Consider the following 17638-nt stretch of genomic DNA (forward strand, 5'->3'; position numbering starts at 1 on the left):
TTTTTCTTCTTACAGAATGTTGTCATTTGGAGCACTCAGCGCAAATCAGTTCCTGGTACAGATCGAAGGTCGCGGAGAAATTATGTTCATCACCGAACAAGTCTTAGAAATCATTAAACTGATGAATTCATTCCGTAAAGCTATGGTCCGAAGGAAGCGGTGAAGCTTATGCTGTCACTATGACTTATTGTCACAAACTTATGATGTCATAATATCATTTGTTTCTGATATCATCATACCTTATTTAATGGAAATTGAAACATGGGGATGTGATACTTGATAATGATTTCACAAAGATGTAGTATAGTTATTGTGACCTTTTGTTGAAAATCTGTTGTTTGTGAATCAATACAAAACCGAACCTGTTTATTAAAATCCATCAAATTTAAATTTTTCGAATCTCATCACTTGTTAGAAATATTGTTGCCCTGCTATGAATAGCTGGCCACACCTGTTGCCTTTTTACATTTCCTATCACCAATTCTTCACTTTGTGGCTTTCTTATTATAAATTCATGTATCAAACTCTTATATCTATGCATTAGTATTCAAATTAGTTATGTGCTGCCTTAAAATTGTTTTGCTCAAATGATTTTAGACACAGAATAATCTGGTTGGATGATTTTGGATGTATTCTGTCTATATGATTTTGGAAACATAAAATGTTCTATTTGATGATTTTTAGACAGAAAATGATTTGCTTAACTAATTGTTCAACAAGAAATGTTCTGAAGAATGGTTTCAGACGCATATGATTTCACACTGCATTATCAGTTGATGGAACCACATACTAAAATAGGTACTCCCATAGTGTATGTACCAGGTTAGGGCCAGGCCATAATTTCATTCCGATTTTTCTTATTTTAGTTCTATTACAAGTTCAGGGCTGTCTGTGTTAACCAAGTGAATATACCACCTGCCCATAGGTTTCAGTCCCTCTACACAACTTGATGTCAAATGGGGGAAAAAATTAGATACCTTCGTATTGGTACACATTATTCTGGAGCGCCCTAAAATGTATTATCAGCCTTTTGGTTGATGCTTAGATATTTTATATTACGATGTTATATATCCCTAACTATTCAAGTGTGGGCATGAAAAGTTTGTGATATCCCTTAAATATCTTCTTGTCAGCTTCGTGTTGTAAGAAATTTCAACTCCAATCTAATTTTGAAAACAAAAATTTTTTGTAAATTATAAATGGCAAATTAAATTAGCCATGTTTTATCCACAAAACCCATTCATCATAGAACCGTTTATTTATTTTTTTGTCAAATTATTACATTTTATTCTGTCAAGTGCCTTTTCCCTTTTGTTCCTTAAAATTGTTTAATTTCAATCATTCATTTGTAGTATTATTGCACTATTCTGTATTTTATTATAACTCTGTTAAATGATCAAACTATCGGATTCATGATTCACATCAAAATCACACATAAAGGTTGGTCGAGAAAAATAAAATGGTCATAAATATATTTTAATGATTATATGAATATCAATATATTAAGGTGTTTATTTGTCGTTTATGAAAAGCAGTAAAATAGTGATATTAGGGTTAGTATGTTCAACTTTGATATTGAGCAATGATTATGTTGAGTGGAGTAGTACGATTTGTGGCCAAAAAGGAAGCATGGTTCGAATTCCCTTTTTCAACCAGATGATGAATTATATCTCGCTTTAGGAAGCATTTAACTTTTTTGTTTTTATAAAATTGTGTGTTCCTATCTTTCTGTGCCTGAATTTTTATATACTATTTTGATTCTGTAAAACAATATTGTTTATCTTGTTTCCCAACCTATGTGGCAACAGTGTTTTGACAGAAGTTCCACCGGGTTCAAGGCATGTCGTTCATTCGGCTTAAACGACTCATTTTTGATGAATAGGGACTTGAGTCGGGCCAATGACTAAAGCTTTCACAATACTAATTGACAATGTCTCTAAAATTCAAGTAATTGGCAATTTACATTTTACCAGTCTCATAAGTTATTTTCACATTTAGTTGTATCAATCATATTTTGATCACTAGTTTGGTTTTAACCGGAATTCATCCGACATTTTCCATTTTTATTTTTTCTGTAAAGTTCATCATTATGTCATTTTATTATTTTTATCTTTCATTGTGTAAGACTATTATTGAATTGAAATAAAGTTGAAACAAAATTAGAAGTCCTTGGATGACAGATTCATTAATTATTAAGGTTATTTTGACTCCATAATCAGCATGAAAGGGGACAGAATCATCGTATTCCATTAAAGGTTTCCATCTTTTTTGTAGCCAGATATAAGGATTGATTAGGATAGACATGATTGTATCTTTGACTGTGCATAATGACTGAAATGGACCACCGCTGTAAGCGATACCTTTACACAACGTGGCCCATACAGCGTGGTTTTTCTTGATGACACAGAGGAGATGAGTCCCCTTTACTTTTGAGTGCGTGTAACTTAGCTCAAAGATGAGTCTTCTTTACTCCTGAGTGAGTGCTTGTAACTTTACTCATAGATCTCATCTCCATCACTTCAGAGTGAGTGCTCAGTGCACGCAATTTTACCCAAAGACAAGTCTCCTTTACTTCTGAGCGAGTGCCCGGAACTTATCTCAGAGATGCGTCTCCTTTACTTCTGAGTGAGTGCCCGTAACTTCGCTCAGAGATGAGTCTCCTTCACTTCTTTGTGAGTGCCTGTAACTTTGCTCAGAGATGAGTCACCTTTACTGCAGTGCGGGTGCCTCAAATAACATTTATCACAACTCAACAAATGACGTCTCAATCTGTGTTCTATTCATGTAAAGGAATATTCATTTAGCAAAGAATCTGATCTGCAAACTTTACAAATACAAGTGAAATTCCACCCCAATTTTGCCCAACGAAAACCCTCCCGGCTTCTGGACAAAGCCATTCCAGACCCCATATTGATCACTCAAGCACAGGTTTTATTCAATAATATTTACTTTCAAAGCAATTACTAAAATATATGTAAAAGTGTTGAAAGTGCTTCGGCACGAGAAGTTCAATATCTTTGTGATATTTCTTGGGATCTGAAACAAAGTAGAATATGAGAGTCTGAGTTTGACATGTTTTCACTAGGACCAGAGTCAAATTTTCAATTCGTTTCAGACTTCAGCAAAAACGTTAATCTACAAGTCAAGAGCTGAATAGTTTTGCTTGTTTATATTATACTGGAGGAGTTGATTATCGAACAACTCAAATCTTGAAGTCAGAGACTAATTAGAATCAAAATTGTTGAAATTCTAGATGGAAAATCGAAGAATTAGGTTGAAAAAGCATTCTCAAAAGACAAATAATGAAGGTTTGCAGCATTCGCAAGTTTTTGGTAATGGAATTTGATTCCCATAGTTGAAATCAAAATTTAAAATTCTTCTCAGTTAGGGGGCAGAACAGTCAACCATAAGTCAGAATCGTTTTTACTTTGAGTTTGCAATTTCCAGACTTCGCAACTATAAATGATACATCATAGCAAATTTGATTTATCTTTCATTCTGACTAACCTTGATTTGACCTTCAATCTTCAGCCAATAAAGTTGACGACAACAAGATGAAGAACAACATGAGCGAATATGAAATCTGCAAATGCTCGCTGAGGTGCGATGTTACGGAATTCTTTACGGTTCTGTGGGTTCACCTGGAGTCGGAGATTTACTGAAAAAAATTTGATATTCATTCTATGAGAGAAAATAGGTAAAGGGTGAACGAGCGCCATAAGACATATTTTAAAATCCAGTCGTTGTCTCTAGTTCAGTGTAATAGAATAAATTCGGACCTCCCGAAGTATGCGCACCAAGATGGCGCACAACCTGAACTCAGGTTGTGTACCAGGTTAGGGTTTAAGTTGTGCGACATCTTGGTGTGCATACTTCGGGAGTACCGTAAATTCTGCAAGCCAGGATTGTAGAGTTTTGAGTTTTGTCATTGCTGCTGATCGCTGCTGTATATTCAAATTACCTACATCAAAATGTGAATTTCCCCTAAATTGGATTCTTGTGATAGAGTTCTCTCAAATCAAGTCACTTACACCCACTCAGAAGTGAAAGAAACAGCTTTGTTCAAGGCAAAGACGTGAATCAGCATCACAATAAAGCAAACAAACTTACCTGCCAATACAAAAGAAGCGACACATGATATGAATCCGGACAGGAATGAATTGAAAGGAAATGTTCCCACTAGGGCGCAGTAGACGAACTGTAACACTCCGGTAACGAGAATGTAAACGAGATAACAGTCAATGAGCTGAAAATGAAGAAAAAGTTGAAAGTCAATTTTTTGATAAAATATGGGAATTTGCGAGAGAGTAAGGACACGAATACCGACCCCAAGACATAATAAAACATGGACTGGAGTCTGCTTCTTATGAAGACTGTGCATGGCATGGGAATGGTTAGCCAGCTATTTGTGCCAGATGCATGGACTCTATTAGTTGAGGAAGCCCTGAATGAAACAAAGAACGGTCCCATACCAGGATTGTTAATAGATAAGATCCAACAATTTTAAGAATGAAAAAAATGGTTCACCACCTGACAATTCATTTTATCACTTTTCTCTCTACATAAATATGAAAAATTGCTAAGAGTGGGGGACATATGCCATGCACCAGGGGCGTAGCCAGGAATTTTCAAGGGGGGGGGGGTTCTGAAATTTTTATTTGCTGAGTTATATCGAAACAGCTATCGGGTCAGATCGGGTCAAATGATTTTTTTTTTACATTTCAGAATGGGTTCGACCCGCAACCGTCGTCTTATTGATTAGGTCGTCTTATTGACCTTCGTCTCAGAATTAATATAAAAAATTAGAACTACATACCTTCAATTTTTGAGGAGTTGAAACTTCATAATCTCTGTGAAACTTTGCCAAAACAGATAAAACTCCTTCAGAAGACATGATTATTATTTTTATTTATCACTATTTTGGATTCTGTGAAAAAAATAATAAAACAGTGTTTTGGGAAATACAGAAATATTGGGGCTCCCGAAGTATGCGAACCAAGATGGCGGATATCGGAACGTAACATGGGTAACAAGGTTAGGGTTAGGCTATAATTTTTTTCCAATTTTAGCCCTATTATCAGTTCGAAGACTAGCCAAGAGCCTCCCGAAGTATTTATACCTAAAATTATGGCCTAACCCTAACCTAGTACACATATTACATTCCGATGTCCGCCATCTTGGTTCGCATACTTCGGGAGCCCCGAAATATTACTTTGTATTCACTATTCAGTGTAGATTTAATAATATTGTTTAGTTATTCAGTTTTATTGTGATACATATTTATGCACATATCATAAACCAAGTGCCTGGAATTAGAAATTTCAGAATCCCCTGTTTGAAAATTCCTATCAACGTTTCTGCATTAACCACTTTAATTGAGCAAATGCCGGAGCGCGAGTTGTTCACAACACTAGCTTATGATCGTTTAAATATCTAGAAATCATGGATACGATTTTCATGTATTGTAAGAGAGAAATAAAGAGATCCAAAATGGACGACATTATCGAAAGATGTTGGGAACGACTGCCCTAGGGGTTAAAGTATTGGACTTAACTTTGCTAGCATTGCCGGCTAAAATCTTCGGTTCCTACATGCCCACATCATCCGGTATGAACAGCGTTTTTGTGTATAGTGAGGAAGGAATAAATTGAAAAATGTTGGGTGTGGTTAACTATGTTGGGATCTTGGGTTCAAATTTCAAAACCCACCATTTCACCCAGGGTTCAATAATTGATGAACCCATGTTAGGATAAGAAAATTCTTGAAAGACATTTGAGAAAAAAAAGGTTTTAAAAATTCATGATCACTGATGTGTTTACCTGACAGAATTGACAAACCTATGTTGGGGTAAGAATATCCTGACTGGTCATGCTTCATAAATTTTTTTAAAATTGAAGAATAAATGATGATTAGAAATATGGCAAGCAAAAATAGAGTAAACATTGAGTAAAAGTACATTTAGCCATGACTAGACAGCAGTGCTGATGCTGCCAGTCATGTTACAACAGTGTGAATGAGCCCATTATAAAGCGTAAAATCTTAATATGACAGGTTTATGTTTGAAAAGATGCTCAGGCGCTCACATGGGTAAACATACATAATGTTTTTTTGTTCTTGTTGCTGTGGTATATTTTACGCCGTTTTACCTGGTGCCTTTATTAGTGCAAGCTAAGCAATAGCCGCATTTTCTTCTCTTGCCTTTCTCGCTGAATTTTTTGTGTGGCACAGCTAGATGTCGGAATTGGATTATATGGCCCACCGACAATAAATATTGCACACACCTAACATAAACCTAAAACAGCAAATGAGCAATAACTGGATAGTACTGAATGCAAGATGGCACCACAGGAAACAAAGAAGCAAGCAGCAGTTGCATTCATATTTTACAGCAATAAGATTCCGCCCAGCCACGCTTCAGTGATAGCTGATTAGAATTTCATCTTTTTCCATTTCTCCTACCACTGAACAACTTTGTCTGTTTTTTATTTGCTCCTCCCAAAAAAATTTTCATTTCTTTGTTCCTTTTTCTGGGAATTACATCACAGAGCTCGAAATGAACTTCCGGAAGCACAGTTTGAACGTATTCTATGGTATCAATGAGTGTCGGCCCTTTTATATTTTTATTTGACAGCCATCTTGGCAAGAGAGGTAGCGTCTCTGCTTGTAATTGTAGATTTATATTACCAAAATCGCATTGTTCTATTGGGATATCAGAGCCACTTCTCAATTCAAATCTTGCTAAAAACGCAAATGGGTCCGTGTCTTCGTTATTTGAAATCGAAGTTACATCAGAACACTGGTCATTTTCATAATCCTGTGCCAAAGAAGTCTGCTGCAAATATTTTTCTTCTGCAAAATTTGAGATTAAATCTTGCGTGTCCATCTCACACTCTGATTCAGAGTTCTCTCTTCTTTCACGATCGTGCGAATAAAATGTTTGATTTTTAGTAGAATCGACTTGACCATTATGATTTGAAAAGGAATTAGTTTCGCTTACATGTGAGTAATTCTCCCGAGTTGCGGAATCCAACATATCAAGCGTATTTTTATTTTCTAAATCAGTGCTCTCTCTACTGCCATCATGAGTATTTAATTCTTCATTTATGTCAGCGTTACAGTCCTCAGACGCTTCATTTCCAGGTAGATGCCGTTGCTGAATCTCATTTTCTTCCGTCTCTAGATTTATAATGTCTAGCGTGCTCTCTGAATTAGCATTCTCTTTACTGCTATCGTGTGTGATTGACTGACTGGCTTCAGTTTTCTCAACTTTGTCTGGAGAAATTGAATGTCTCCCTTTTTCTACTGAGGATAGAAGTTCGAGTGTGTCTACATCCACAGTTCGTTCTGAATTAATCTCTTTAGTGCCATCTTGTGTATTTGGCTCCTGATTGGGTGAAGTGATATCCTCTTTGCTGCCGTCTGGACATAAACAGAACGATTTGTTAAATTGTTTTGATAAAATATTGACAAACTTATGAACAATGTCATATTTGAATCACCGCTTGTTGCCATATTTCAACGCTACCATTGTCAAATTTTAATATTGCCCTTATTGCTTCTTTGGACAGTTACAAAATTGGCAAGTCAGAATTTCAATGAGTAAACGACTTCGAGAACTTATGACAACCCTACAGGGGTGTCACATATGAACTAAATATCCAGATACATCCATTCAATATAAAGAATTCTTTAAGTGAGTGATATATTATTGCCCACCACAAATTTATAATCTGTTTTATTTTTGGTTAAAAAAGTTAAAAGGTGGCATTAACAGGGTGGTATGCCATGATTGAGTATTATAATAAGGCAACCACGGCGATGTGGCACATCATGCTAAGCGTTAAGCATACAGGTTTTTCACCTCTGTCACGCTAGCGAAATCCTGCTGCTCAAAAATACGATGTCATAAAAAGTGTTTCATTATAAAATTTATGAATGAAAAATAATTTAATTGCACTAAGCAAATGAGGTCTAAAATTTCGTTAGGGTTAGGGTTTCCGTGGCTATCGATTAGAAGTACTTCGCAAAGTAGGAACAAACACACTTTTATGACATCGTATATTTTTTATACTACTCCCATACCCGACATGAACTGGTAGGCAGACGAGAGGCTGTGGTATGCCATATGATTGAGCCGTCTTGATGGTTTTGCTCTTATCCTGAATCCTATCCCAACCAAAGTTAATTTCGTCTATGTAAGTTATATGAATAAGTTGGATAAATAAATCGTTGATGAGAGACCAATCGCTTTTTTACTATTTTGTGAGGGTTGCCTCATAATTGGAAAAGTAGGCCTACTTTGAGATGCCTACCTCTACTGCCATCGTGTGTATCCGTCTCTTTTTCCTCTCCAATTAATTCCGAGTTCAGAGAAGTATTCATGATATTTTCATTTGGGGTCGGGACTTCCTTTTTGAAAATATTTTCCGCAATGTGAAATGCTGATTGTAGACTATGTACAGCATTAGTAGAAACGTAAGCTTCTCTGTCATCAGCAAGATCTTCCGCAATATATGAGATCCCGACTGGACGAAGAAATGACGGCTTATCTTCCATTTCTATGACATATTAAGCTAAGCTTTCAAGGGTATAGGATAGAAAAGAGGTATGTATTATGCCGAATAAAAAATAGGTAGATATTGCCTATACCATGAAGAGTCCAACCAGGGGCGTTTCGAATAATGATGCCCCTTATGCCGCTAGGTACCGTCCCGTACCTAACTTCAAAAATATTTTAGATGTTTTTGTTGACTACATGCAGACATGAGAATGAATAAATGAAAGTTCAAGTAAGAGTGAAACCTTTATATCACACTAATTAACTCATCAAACTGAGCTATAAACTCACATGTCAGCATGTGTAAGATCGAACTCTATCGATCGAACTTTATCTGCTGCCCCCACATCGTGCTGCCCGGTGCAGCTGCCCCTACTACCGCTACCGTACTCTCTCTTTGGCCCCCATCAACAAATATCTGGCTAACTAATCCCATATCGGTACCGGTACCCGACATGGACTAGTTACTAGTACCCGTACGGTAACCGGCCGTGGTTCGCCGTATGAGTCACCCGCCTTATCCTGTTATCGGCTCTATCTCCCTGGAATAAATACCGGTAGGTGATCCCGGATTCTCGTCACCTTATCACATTCTGACATTACAGCATTATATTACACCTACACACGTTGTCTTTGGATAATATCGAATTGGTCCTTATTAGCCTGAGTATTTTAAAAGTATACAACAGCCCGAAAGTTCATTACGGTGAATTTGCGTATTTTTTGAGTGTTTATTTCTGGGCCAAGCCTTGTTTAACAAGATTTGTGTTTTTTTTTGTGAATGCGTGTTGGTGAGCGGGCACATGATACTTTTTTAAAGGTTTTGCTTGCTTTCCAGAATTCTCCATTTTTAGTTTGTTTATATTGTCAGATTGCGGAGTTTTCAAAATAAACTATCTATCTACCTATCCGATTCTACACTTGACACGAATCTCACATCAAAGTTGTGCACACGTATACCTAAATCGCTACAGCAATTTTTGTGTGAATGATTGACAGCTACCGATGCGCTCCAGTGCACTTCCCTATACGGCTGTTGTTGGTGCGGCCAGAGACAATGCATAACAACAAGACGTCAAGCTGCCTTTGTTTAATCATTATAATTCAACGTGAATCTGTTGGCCACGATCTGACACCTAGTGGTAGTTTACTACTTACCGTCGTCTGCACAACTTTTTCGCAGCGGAACGCGGGCAGACTGGCGTTTTCAGTAAGAAAACCTTGATGAATCTTTGCAATAATGGAGAACAAGTATGCGGGAAGTGGTAGAGAAAGGCGTTAATGGTAAGATATACCGGAATATCATCACACGAAAAGCATCTGTTCAAAATATCATCAAGAAAAGCCTCAAATGGTGAGGCACTGTACCGGTATCAATGGACCTAGCCTATGCCAGAAACAGCCGTGGACCAAATTAGCAATAGCGATCAAGTCGTTCGCCGTAAGTAGTTTTGGGTCTAAATTAATTTAGTTACCGATGTTTTTGTATCATATAGTTTGCTCATTCGGTATTCATATCCAGCTGCACCAGGACATTAAATTACTCCATACGGTATGTTAACGCAGCTGGTTTACAAATAAGTAATATAGTTGTTTTGCAGATATTCATCATTCAGGTTTAGTGAACCAGAGTAACTGTTCAATACGCTGCGGTACAGTTGGTCTGCATGTTCAGTTTTTCAAAAAAAATGGGGAAACTGAACATCAGATATATTCAGAACAGGTGTAAAGTTTTAAGAGTTGTATTTGTATCCATTTGCTCTTAGAAATTGGTGAGATTGATGGACAGCCTGCTTGGTTAACAAAAATAGCAAAATATAATGACATGATCAAACATTTTAAGATATATGTACAATAATTGACTGTCGATGCATGTGTATTGTACTGGTAAAATGTTTATTAATATATTCCAATGAAAAAATAGTTTTCGGTAATAAACCGTTCGCAATGCCAAAAGATTGTTCGCAATGCCAAAAGATTTCAAGTAATGAACACAATTTTATGCTGTTTTATTTGCCCCAGATTTCAAAATAATAACTTCAAAAATTTATTTACATAGGCTACCTAAGCTATGTTATATCGAGTATATAGAAGTTTTTTATTCATATCATCTCCAAGGTTTCCAAATTTGAGAAGAATATGTTATACAATATCGTTATTTTGTTATTAATAAAATATGATTATAATATTGTCATAAATCATCAAAAACCTCACAGAGAAATGACTTCATATTAGATTTCTTACAGGATACGTTACGTCACGTTTTTAGGTATTTTGCTTAGTAGATATCATGTTAATCAGTAATCAGTAATTTATTTCTTCACCAAGCTGAAAGTACGAATTATACATACACAAATAAAGGAAATATAAAAGACCGCATTCCAGGGTGAAAGGAGACGCCGAAAACCAATTCTGGTTATCGAGCGGCGGCACCCTCGGGGAAGTCTAACAAAAACGTGATAAATATAATTAAATCGAACAAAATATATTACTTAATAAATAAATAAAGAAACGCAATCGATGCGTCAAGGCGACCCGGTGAAAACCAAGCAATCGCCGTTTAAAAATAAGAAAATCGACTCCATGCACCACAGTCTAGGTAACCATGGAAATTATTAAGTGAACCAAACAGACTTGCAGCGTTGTCATGGCAGGTAAATAGTTCGGCTACGGTAAAGTGCAACACAAGTCGATTGTGTGCATATAAGTGTCCAGATTGAAATAAAACTGGATGTTAAGAGTACACAAATTGTAAAAGTATAGAATACCGTACCAATCAAGTATGCAAATAACAAAATATTGACACTTTGAGGCAGAAACAAGCTAAGAGTGTAAAAGCTAAAATGTTGACCTGGACTAACAAGTGTTTTGATGCTGGAGTCAAAGATTCACATACGGAAATTGTATAGACATGAGGAAAATATACATCGAAATATTCAGCAGTATTAATACAACACAATGAAGTGAGTATCATACCATAGAAGTAGACTAGGAAAATTTACAAAAAAAATTAAGTTAATCAAAAGGATAAAAACAATTGACCTGGATCACTGTTACCGAAGCATTATAAATAGTAAAAACAAATACAACATTAGGCTTGACTGCCCATAATGAAAGTGATCAGAAGGATGCCAATTAAGTTTGGATCCCAGTTGAGGCATGTAAAATGGCATGGTAACAATAAGTGTACTTATGGGCATTGGACTGTAGGCATGAATTTAACAATTGGCAGTTAACAGAATAGATATCAAGAAATTACACACTAAATAGGAGACCAAGATCATTGAGGAGCGGGCTCAATAGTAGGGCAAAAAGCATGCAATATTTTTTTGTTATATAATTTTAGTAATATAATTTTTGGCTTTACCTCAACCCACAATGTGTTGGTGACAGAAATACTTGTCAAGTGGCTTGTGCCCATCAGTATGGAATACACAATTAAAATTATAAGCTAAAATACAATACGAATATTTACACGAGACATTGTTTTGTTACAGGTGATTTGGATCGAGACAAATGATGAGCTGGCAATGACGAAAAGATTTGCTGGGACAACATCAACTGGATGTAGAGGCAGTGGAAAGGTAAAGGGAGCGCATGAATTTTTTGTATTTGAATTTGAAAGTGTCATAACTACAGTTACGTAAGTTTAAGGGAATATTATTCCAAGTTACCACACCTTTATATTTCAAGGAGTTTTGGGATTTGCTTAGAGAAAATCTGGGTACAAATAAATTAGACCTTGTCGAAGAGCGTGTGTTATGATCATGCACTTTACTGAGCGAAACAAAATAATCGTCGAAAGCAGCGGGCAAATGGTTGCTATGAAACTGATGCATGACCTTGGAAATCTCTAGTTGATAGATATCGGCTAATTTTAACACCCTGGTCTTATAGTATAGGGTGTTTAAGTTAGATCGAATGGGTGCTCTGGAGAGAATTCTAACTGCTCTATTTTGTAAAACTTCCAAACTGTGCAACGCTGATTGTGTGGCGGAGCCCCATGCAGTTATAGCATACTGTATATGAGACTGGAAAAGTGCGAAGTATATGGTTCGGAGAGTTGAGTCCTGGACGTAATGTCTGAGCTTACCCAGGATTCCAACTGCTCTTGACAGTCTCTTATGCAGTTCAGTAGTATGAGTGTTCCAATTTAGTTTGTCGTCAATAAGAAGCCCAAGATATTTGAAAGAGTGGACAATTTCGAGTGTGACACCCCTGATTTTAATTGAAAAGTTTTCATGTCTGGTTCGAGTTTTAGGACCAAACAACATAACTTTAGATTTTTTAACATTCACAGTAAGTTTATTGCATACCATCCAATTATACACTTTGTTAATTTCAGTGTTCACCTCGGCTTGCAGTGAGATTAGATTCTTTGCACTGTCGAGCAGACAGGCATCATCGGCGAAGAGTTTGCTCAAGAAATTTGAACAATTTGAAAGATCGTTTATGAAGATTAAAAAATTCAAAGGTCCTAATACGCTACCTTGTGGAATTCCGTAATGGATGGGTAATAACGAAGACCTGTGAGAATCTAACTCCACATATTGATAACGTCCGGACAGGTAATCATTTAATAACTTGCCTGCGACACCTCGAAAGCCAAAATATCTAAGTTTTTGAGAGAGAATAGCATGGTCGACAGTATCAAAAGCTTTTTTCAGATCTAAGAAAGTACAACAGACGAATTCCCCTTTGTCAAGTTTATCATAAATAAATGAAGTTAAGTCCAAGATAGCGTGGCTGGTCGAGTGATTGCTTTGGAATCCAAATTGACATTTATTGATCAAGTTAAATTTTTTACAAAAATTCAGCATTCGACTATGAATTAATTTTTCTAAAATGATGCCTAGGGAGGGTAAAATGGAAATTGGTCGGTAATTTGACGGGTCATTTCTTTTGCCATTTTTAAATATTGGTTTCACTCTGGCAATCTTTAACGATGAAGGAAAAAAACCTAATTTAAAAGATGAGTTGAAAAAATGACACAGAGTTGGCGATATGATATCAGCGACTTGTTTTAGAAAGTAAGTTGGAATACCATCTGGGCCAACTGCTTTTCCATTTTTCAGGTTCAATATGGTTTGAAGAATCTCTGTATGTGTCGTTGGCTCCAGGAAAAAGGTGTTTTGCAGCGGAACACCCAAAAAATCGGTAGAAGGGTTAGAGCTACCAGGGATGTTATTCGCAAGTTTCTTTCTTACCGTTGAGAAGAATTCATTAAATTCACTGGCCATCATGATGGGGTCTGTCACTGTGGTACCATTTTCGAGTTTCAATTCTGAGATGGATGTATCATCTCTGGACTTAGTCTTAATGATCTCGTTAATAGTTTTCCAAGTTTGTTTGATATCTCCCCGGTTATTCTCGAGGGCATAGCGATAATGCAGTTGTTTCGCAGCTCGATAACCAGTTTTGGTTCCCCGCGGCTTCCCTTCCCCAGTAATTTAAATATCATTTTTTCTATATATTTTTGCATGTGTTTCTTGTTTTTTACTGGTTGGAAAAAATAAACTTGACTTGACTTGACTTTCGATTTTCTCTGCAAGTGCATTAAGATATTTTTATATTTTTTGAAGTGGAGACGCTGAAGTGTATTACCTTTCAAAAAAATTTTTTTGAACATATTATTTTTGTGAATGATGGACTTGCGAATTCCCTTAGTGATCCACGGTTTGGAGTATAATTTATTTTCTCTTCGTGATAGGGGTCTTAATGGAGCGTGTTTGTTTATTAACCATTTCATTTGACCCAGGAAATCATCAAAAGAGCTATTGAAATTTTCTCTAGTAAGAGTAACACTCATGTAATTATTACACATTGATTCAATTTCAGATCTAAAAGAGTCGTTACAAAATTTAGTCATATCTCGCTTCATTCGGATCTTTGTTTTTGTGCCAATATTCATACCCGAAATTGTACACATTACTGGAAAGTGGTCGGTGAGATCGCTAAGTAAAATAAAGGATGAGGAACAATGGTTTATGGCGTTTGTATAAATATGATCGATGAGGGTTTGGGAGGATGGCGTGACTCGAGTAGGTTTTGTGATCAATGGAAATACGAAATAGGACGTCAGCATATCTAAATAGTTGGTGGTGGATTTATCATGGGTGTTAAGTAGGTTGATATTAAAGTCACCCAGAATGTTAATTAGATTAGACTACTGCCAGGTACAGTATGAATCATTAAAAATACAGTATTTTCTGTCGTATAGGTGCCATTGAAATCTTTTGAAACCGTGAGGCTACATGGCTACTCTGCAGTAAAATACAGGTTCGGTACTGCGTAACGTACGGGTGGCAGCCATTTTAAATCAACAAGTAGTAAGTTAATACCTCTTTTGTCAATCAGATAAATTTGTCAAACCCTCTTCGAATTCATCAGAATAAATATGAAAACTCCATTCCGTACTTCTGACAACGAAAAAGCGCGGTAACAACGCTAGCGCTCTCCGTGGAAAGTCCAAAGTAGTAAACTCCCACTAGATGGTGTAGGTGACGACGTAAAAGTATGGTGCTTGTCATCTTGTTGTTATGTAAAATCTATGGTGTGGCTGATCGTGCTCAAAGTGACTATACACCCACTTTGATTCAGATTCAGATATTTATTTTCGTCATGCAAAAAACAATGCGCGATATGAAAAATGAATAAATAATATAATGTAACAAAATGTCAAATGGATATCGGCTTGTTGCAGTTGACGCGGAGTCGCGAAAAGACTCATAGAGTCATCTAGTCAGCGACACCTTGTAGCTGAAATTAAGCAGCAAATATAAGAAACGGGACACTCAATATTACACATTAACTTAACAAATTAACACGATCATACAAAAAGACAAAAAAATAAATAGAACTCAATATTACACATTGGCTTAATTGGACACAATCATTCGAAAAATGAAAAACAACAAGGAAAACCTGAGTAACTACGGGATGCCACAATCCCTGTGGAATGATTAACAAACATGAAATAGGCTATAATCATACAAGAAAAAGAGCGGCAAAACATGCGAAATAAACCACGGAATGCCACAATGACTTTGGAATAAAAAAAGATTACTTTTAAATAAAACACAAGACAGATAAAAAACATCAACAAATCGAAAATACACCACGGAATGTCATGACGGACGCAACAGCGACATCTATAAAATGGTTATGCCTCGTTGAGTACGGAGCACAGCGAAATAGCGTTATGACTCAGCGTTCAGTCTACACCAAGATGGCGTACCCAGCAACGGGAGTTTGCTGCTAGGGTTGAATTTGTGGGTCCTTTTTGTTATAGCGATTGCTAGTAAATTATTGGCTCTACAGATTAGTGCAGAATGAATTATGAGATCTGCATACTTCGTGTCGATTGCACTGGGCTGAAAATAGTAAGGAAATACCAGGACACAATATGCAGACAGAAGAAAATGGCAAGTTTCAAAAAGATGGATGGATATAGAAAACAACAGAAGGTAATGTTTTCAGATCAATGACAACTAGGCCTATAGGCATCAAGATATAGGCTTTTCAGTGCATGTTTGTAAGAATTATAACTACTGGACTGGTACTGGATCGAATGTTATTGGGGAGGTTATTCCACAATTTAACACCAACGAATTTGATCGAGTTTTGAGTTCGTTTGGTGCTGAAGCGATTTACATAATATGAGCACCCGACAGAGGAACGCGTTTCATAAGAGTGAACGTTGCTCTGTTTTAAAAAATAGTTGGTGAAAGCAGAAGGGAGTTTTTTGCAGTGATGCTGGTGCATTATTTTCAATACCTCAATTTCATAAATATCTGCTAATTTAATAATTTTGAGACTATGATAAATAGGACTAAGTCGTGAAATATAACTGGCAGCAGAAATTGCACGAATTGCTCGGTTCTGAATAATTTCAATGCGGTGTAATAAGGTTTTATCAGCTGAACCCCAAGAAATTATGCCATACTGGATATGGCTTTGAAATAAGGAATAGTAAATCATGCGTAAGGTGGTAAGCGATGTGTATCTTCTAAGCTTGTATAGCATTCCAACAGACTTGGATAATTTCACGGCCAGGTTGGACAAGTGAATATCCCACTTCATTTTACTATCAATGTATATACCAAGATATTTAAAGGAATGGACATTTTCCAATTTTTTATTATCAATTTGGATTTCCAAAACATTTTTCGATTTGCTTTGGTATGAAGATATTAACATAGATTTTGATTTTTCAATGTTTAGTGTTAATTTATTGGCTTTCATCCAACTTGACACTTTTGCAATTTCAGTATTTACTCTCAACTGAAGAACTGCACAAGATTTGTCGCTGTCAAGGAGATTAGTATCGTCAGCGAACAATTTGGAAAATAATGATGAGCAATAAGTTATGTCGTTAATATATACGAGAAAAAGGAGAGGGCCCAAACAGCTACCTTGAGGAACTCCGTGCGTCACCGGTAAGGGAGAAGAACAGTATGATCCCACTTGAACATATTGAGATCTATTATTCAAATAACTAGAAATGAGTTTGCTTGCAATTCCCCGTATACCATAATGCCTCAACTTAGAAATCAGGATGTCATGATTCACAGTATCGAAAGCTTTCTTTAGATCTAGAAAAGTTGCACTGACATACTCCTTTCTTTCCAATTTATCATAGATATAAGATACTGTATCTAAAATGGCATGTGATGTAGAATAATTGCTCTGAAAACCGAATTGATATTTATTTATTACATCATATTTAGTTAAAAAATTTGCGAGTCTTTTATGTAACAAACGCTCAAACATTTTATCAATTGCTGAGAGGATTGATATTGGTCTATAATTTGAAATTAATTTTTTATTTCCAGATTTGAAAAGAGGAATAACCCGGGCGGTTTTGATCACTTTTTAATCATCATCACTTTCACTTCGATCGTGCTAAGCATCAGGAATACGGTCGCCACTGCACTTCTGGTTACTCTGCGTGTGCGTGGGTTCGCAGGTTCGTATCCCATGCGGAGATGGTTATGTGCGAGAGACTTGCTGGACTCCTCGCCGCCGTAGGGTGGTTCACATAACCGCTGGTCGTTTACGGGTTCCTCCACCATCAATTCC

General features: G+C 36.5%; 3 protein-coding genes and 2 long non-coding RNA genes across 5 annotated transcripts in view; 3 read left to right on the plus strand and 2 right to left on the minus strand.

The window, feature by feature from the left end:
* The window catches only part of LOC120332175 (unconventional myosin-X-like), a 40870-nt gene extending 38687 nt beyond the window's left edge, over positions 1-2183 (plus strand). The window contains exon 48 of the mRNA XM_039399373.2: positions 16-2183. Within this exon, the coding sequence (XP_039255307.2) occupies positions 16-163 (148 nt within the window). The 3' untranslated portion in view covers positions 164-2183. The remainder of the gene's footprint in view (positions 1-15) is intronic.
* Positions 2184-2925: 742 nt separating this feature from the next.
* On the minus strand, positions 2926-4956 carry LOC120332189 (dolichyl-diphosphooligosaccharide--protein glycosyltransferase subunit DAD1-like). The gene is made up of 4 exons (XM_039399391.2): positions 4817-4956; positions 4111-4246; positions 3508-3658; positions 2926-3036 (listed from the first exon to the last, which is right to left on the minus strand). Exons 1-3 carry the CDS (start codon positions 4892-4894, stop codon positions 3528-3530), a joined length of 345 nt encoding a protein of 114 aa, XP_039255325.1. The 5' UTR covers positions 4895-4956; the 3' UTR covers positions 2926-3036; positions 3508-3527.
* A 104-nt stretch (positions 4957-5060) lies between these two features.
* Positions 5061-8583, minus strand: LOC120332183 (uncharacterized). Its single transcript, XM_039399386.2, has 2 exons — positions 8313-8583; positions 5061-7419 (listed from the first exon to the last, which is right to left on the minus strand). Exons 1-2 carry the CDS (start codon positions 8554-8556, stop codon positions 6437-6439), a joined length of 1227 nt encoding a protein of 408 aa, XP_039255320.2. The 5' UTR covers positions 8557-8583; the 3' UTR covers positions 5061-6436.
* A 1081-nt stretch (positions 8584-9664) lies between these two features.
* Positions 9665-10765, plus strand: LOC144431296 (uncharacterized). The gene is made up of 2 exons (XR_013479918.1): positions 9665-9841; positions 10148-10765. It is a non-coding gene; the product is annotated as an uncharacterized LOC144431296 (long non-coding RNA).
* Positions 10766-15852: 5087 nt separating this feature from the next.
* On the plus strand, positions 15853-17423 carry LOC144431433 (uncharacterized). Its single transcript, XR_013480002.1, has 3 exons — positions 15853-16023; positions 16828-16995; positions 17392-17423. It is a non-coding gene; the product is annotated as an uncharacterized LOC144431433 (long non-coding RNA).
* Positions 17424-17638: the final 215 nt, after the last annotated feature.

This window comes from Styela clava, chromosome 13 (genome assembly GCF_964204865.1).
Source record: "Styela clava chromosome 13, kaStyClav1.hap1.2, whole genome shotgun sequence".
Taxonomy (NCBI): Eukaryota; Metazoa; Chordata; class Ascidiacea; order Stolidobranchia; family Styelidae; genus Styela; species Styela clava.

What these genes read in the sequence shown, in the direction of transcription:
- LOC120332189 (XM_039399391.2), bottom strand. Translation starts at nt 4,894, where the DNA reads ATGTCTTCTGAAGGAGTTTTATCTGTTTTGGCAAAGTTTCACAGAGAT. An exon ending in CAACTCCTCAAAAATTGAAG is followed by an intron (nt 4,247 to 4,816) that starts GTATGTAGTTCT and finishes CTTCATTTTCAG; the next exon opens with CTCATTGACTGTTATCTCGT. An exon ending in CGCTTCTTTTGTATTGGCAG is followed by an intron (nt 3,659 to 4,110) that starts GTAAGTTTGTTT and finishes AATTTTTTTCAG; the next exon opens with TAAATCTCCGACTCCAGGTG.
- LOC120332183 (XM_039399386.2), bottom strand. Translation starts at nt 8,556, where the DNA reads ATGGAAGATAAGCCGTCATTTCTTCGTCCAGTCGGGATCTCATATATT. An exon ending in TACACACGATGGCAGTAGAG is followed by an intron (nt 7,420 to 8,312) that starts GTAGGCATCTCA and finishes GTTTATGTCCAG; the next exon opens with ACGGCAGCAAAGAGGATATC.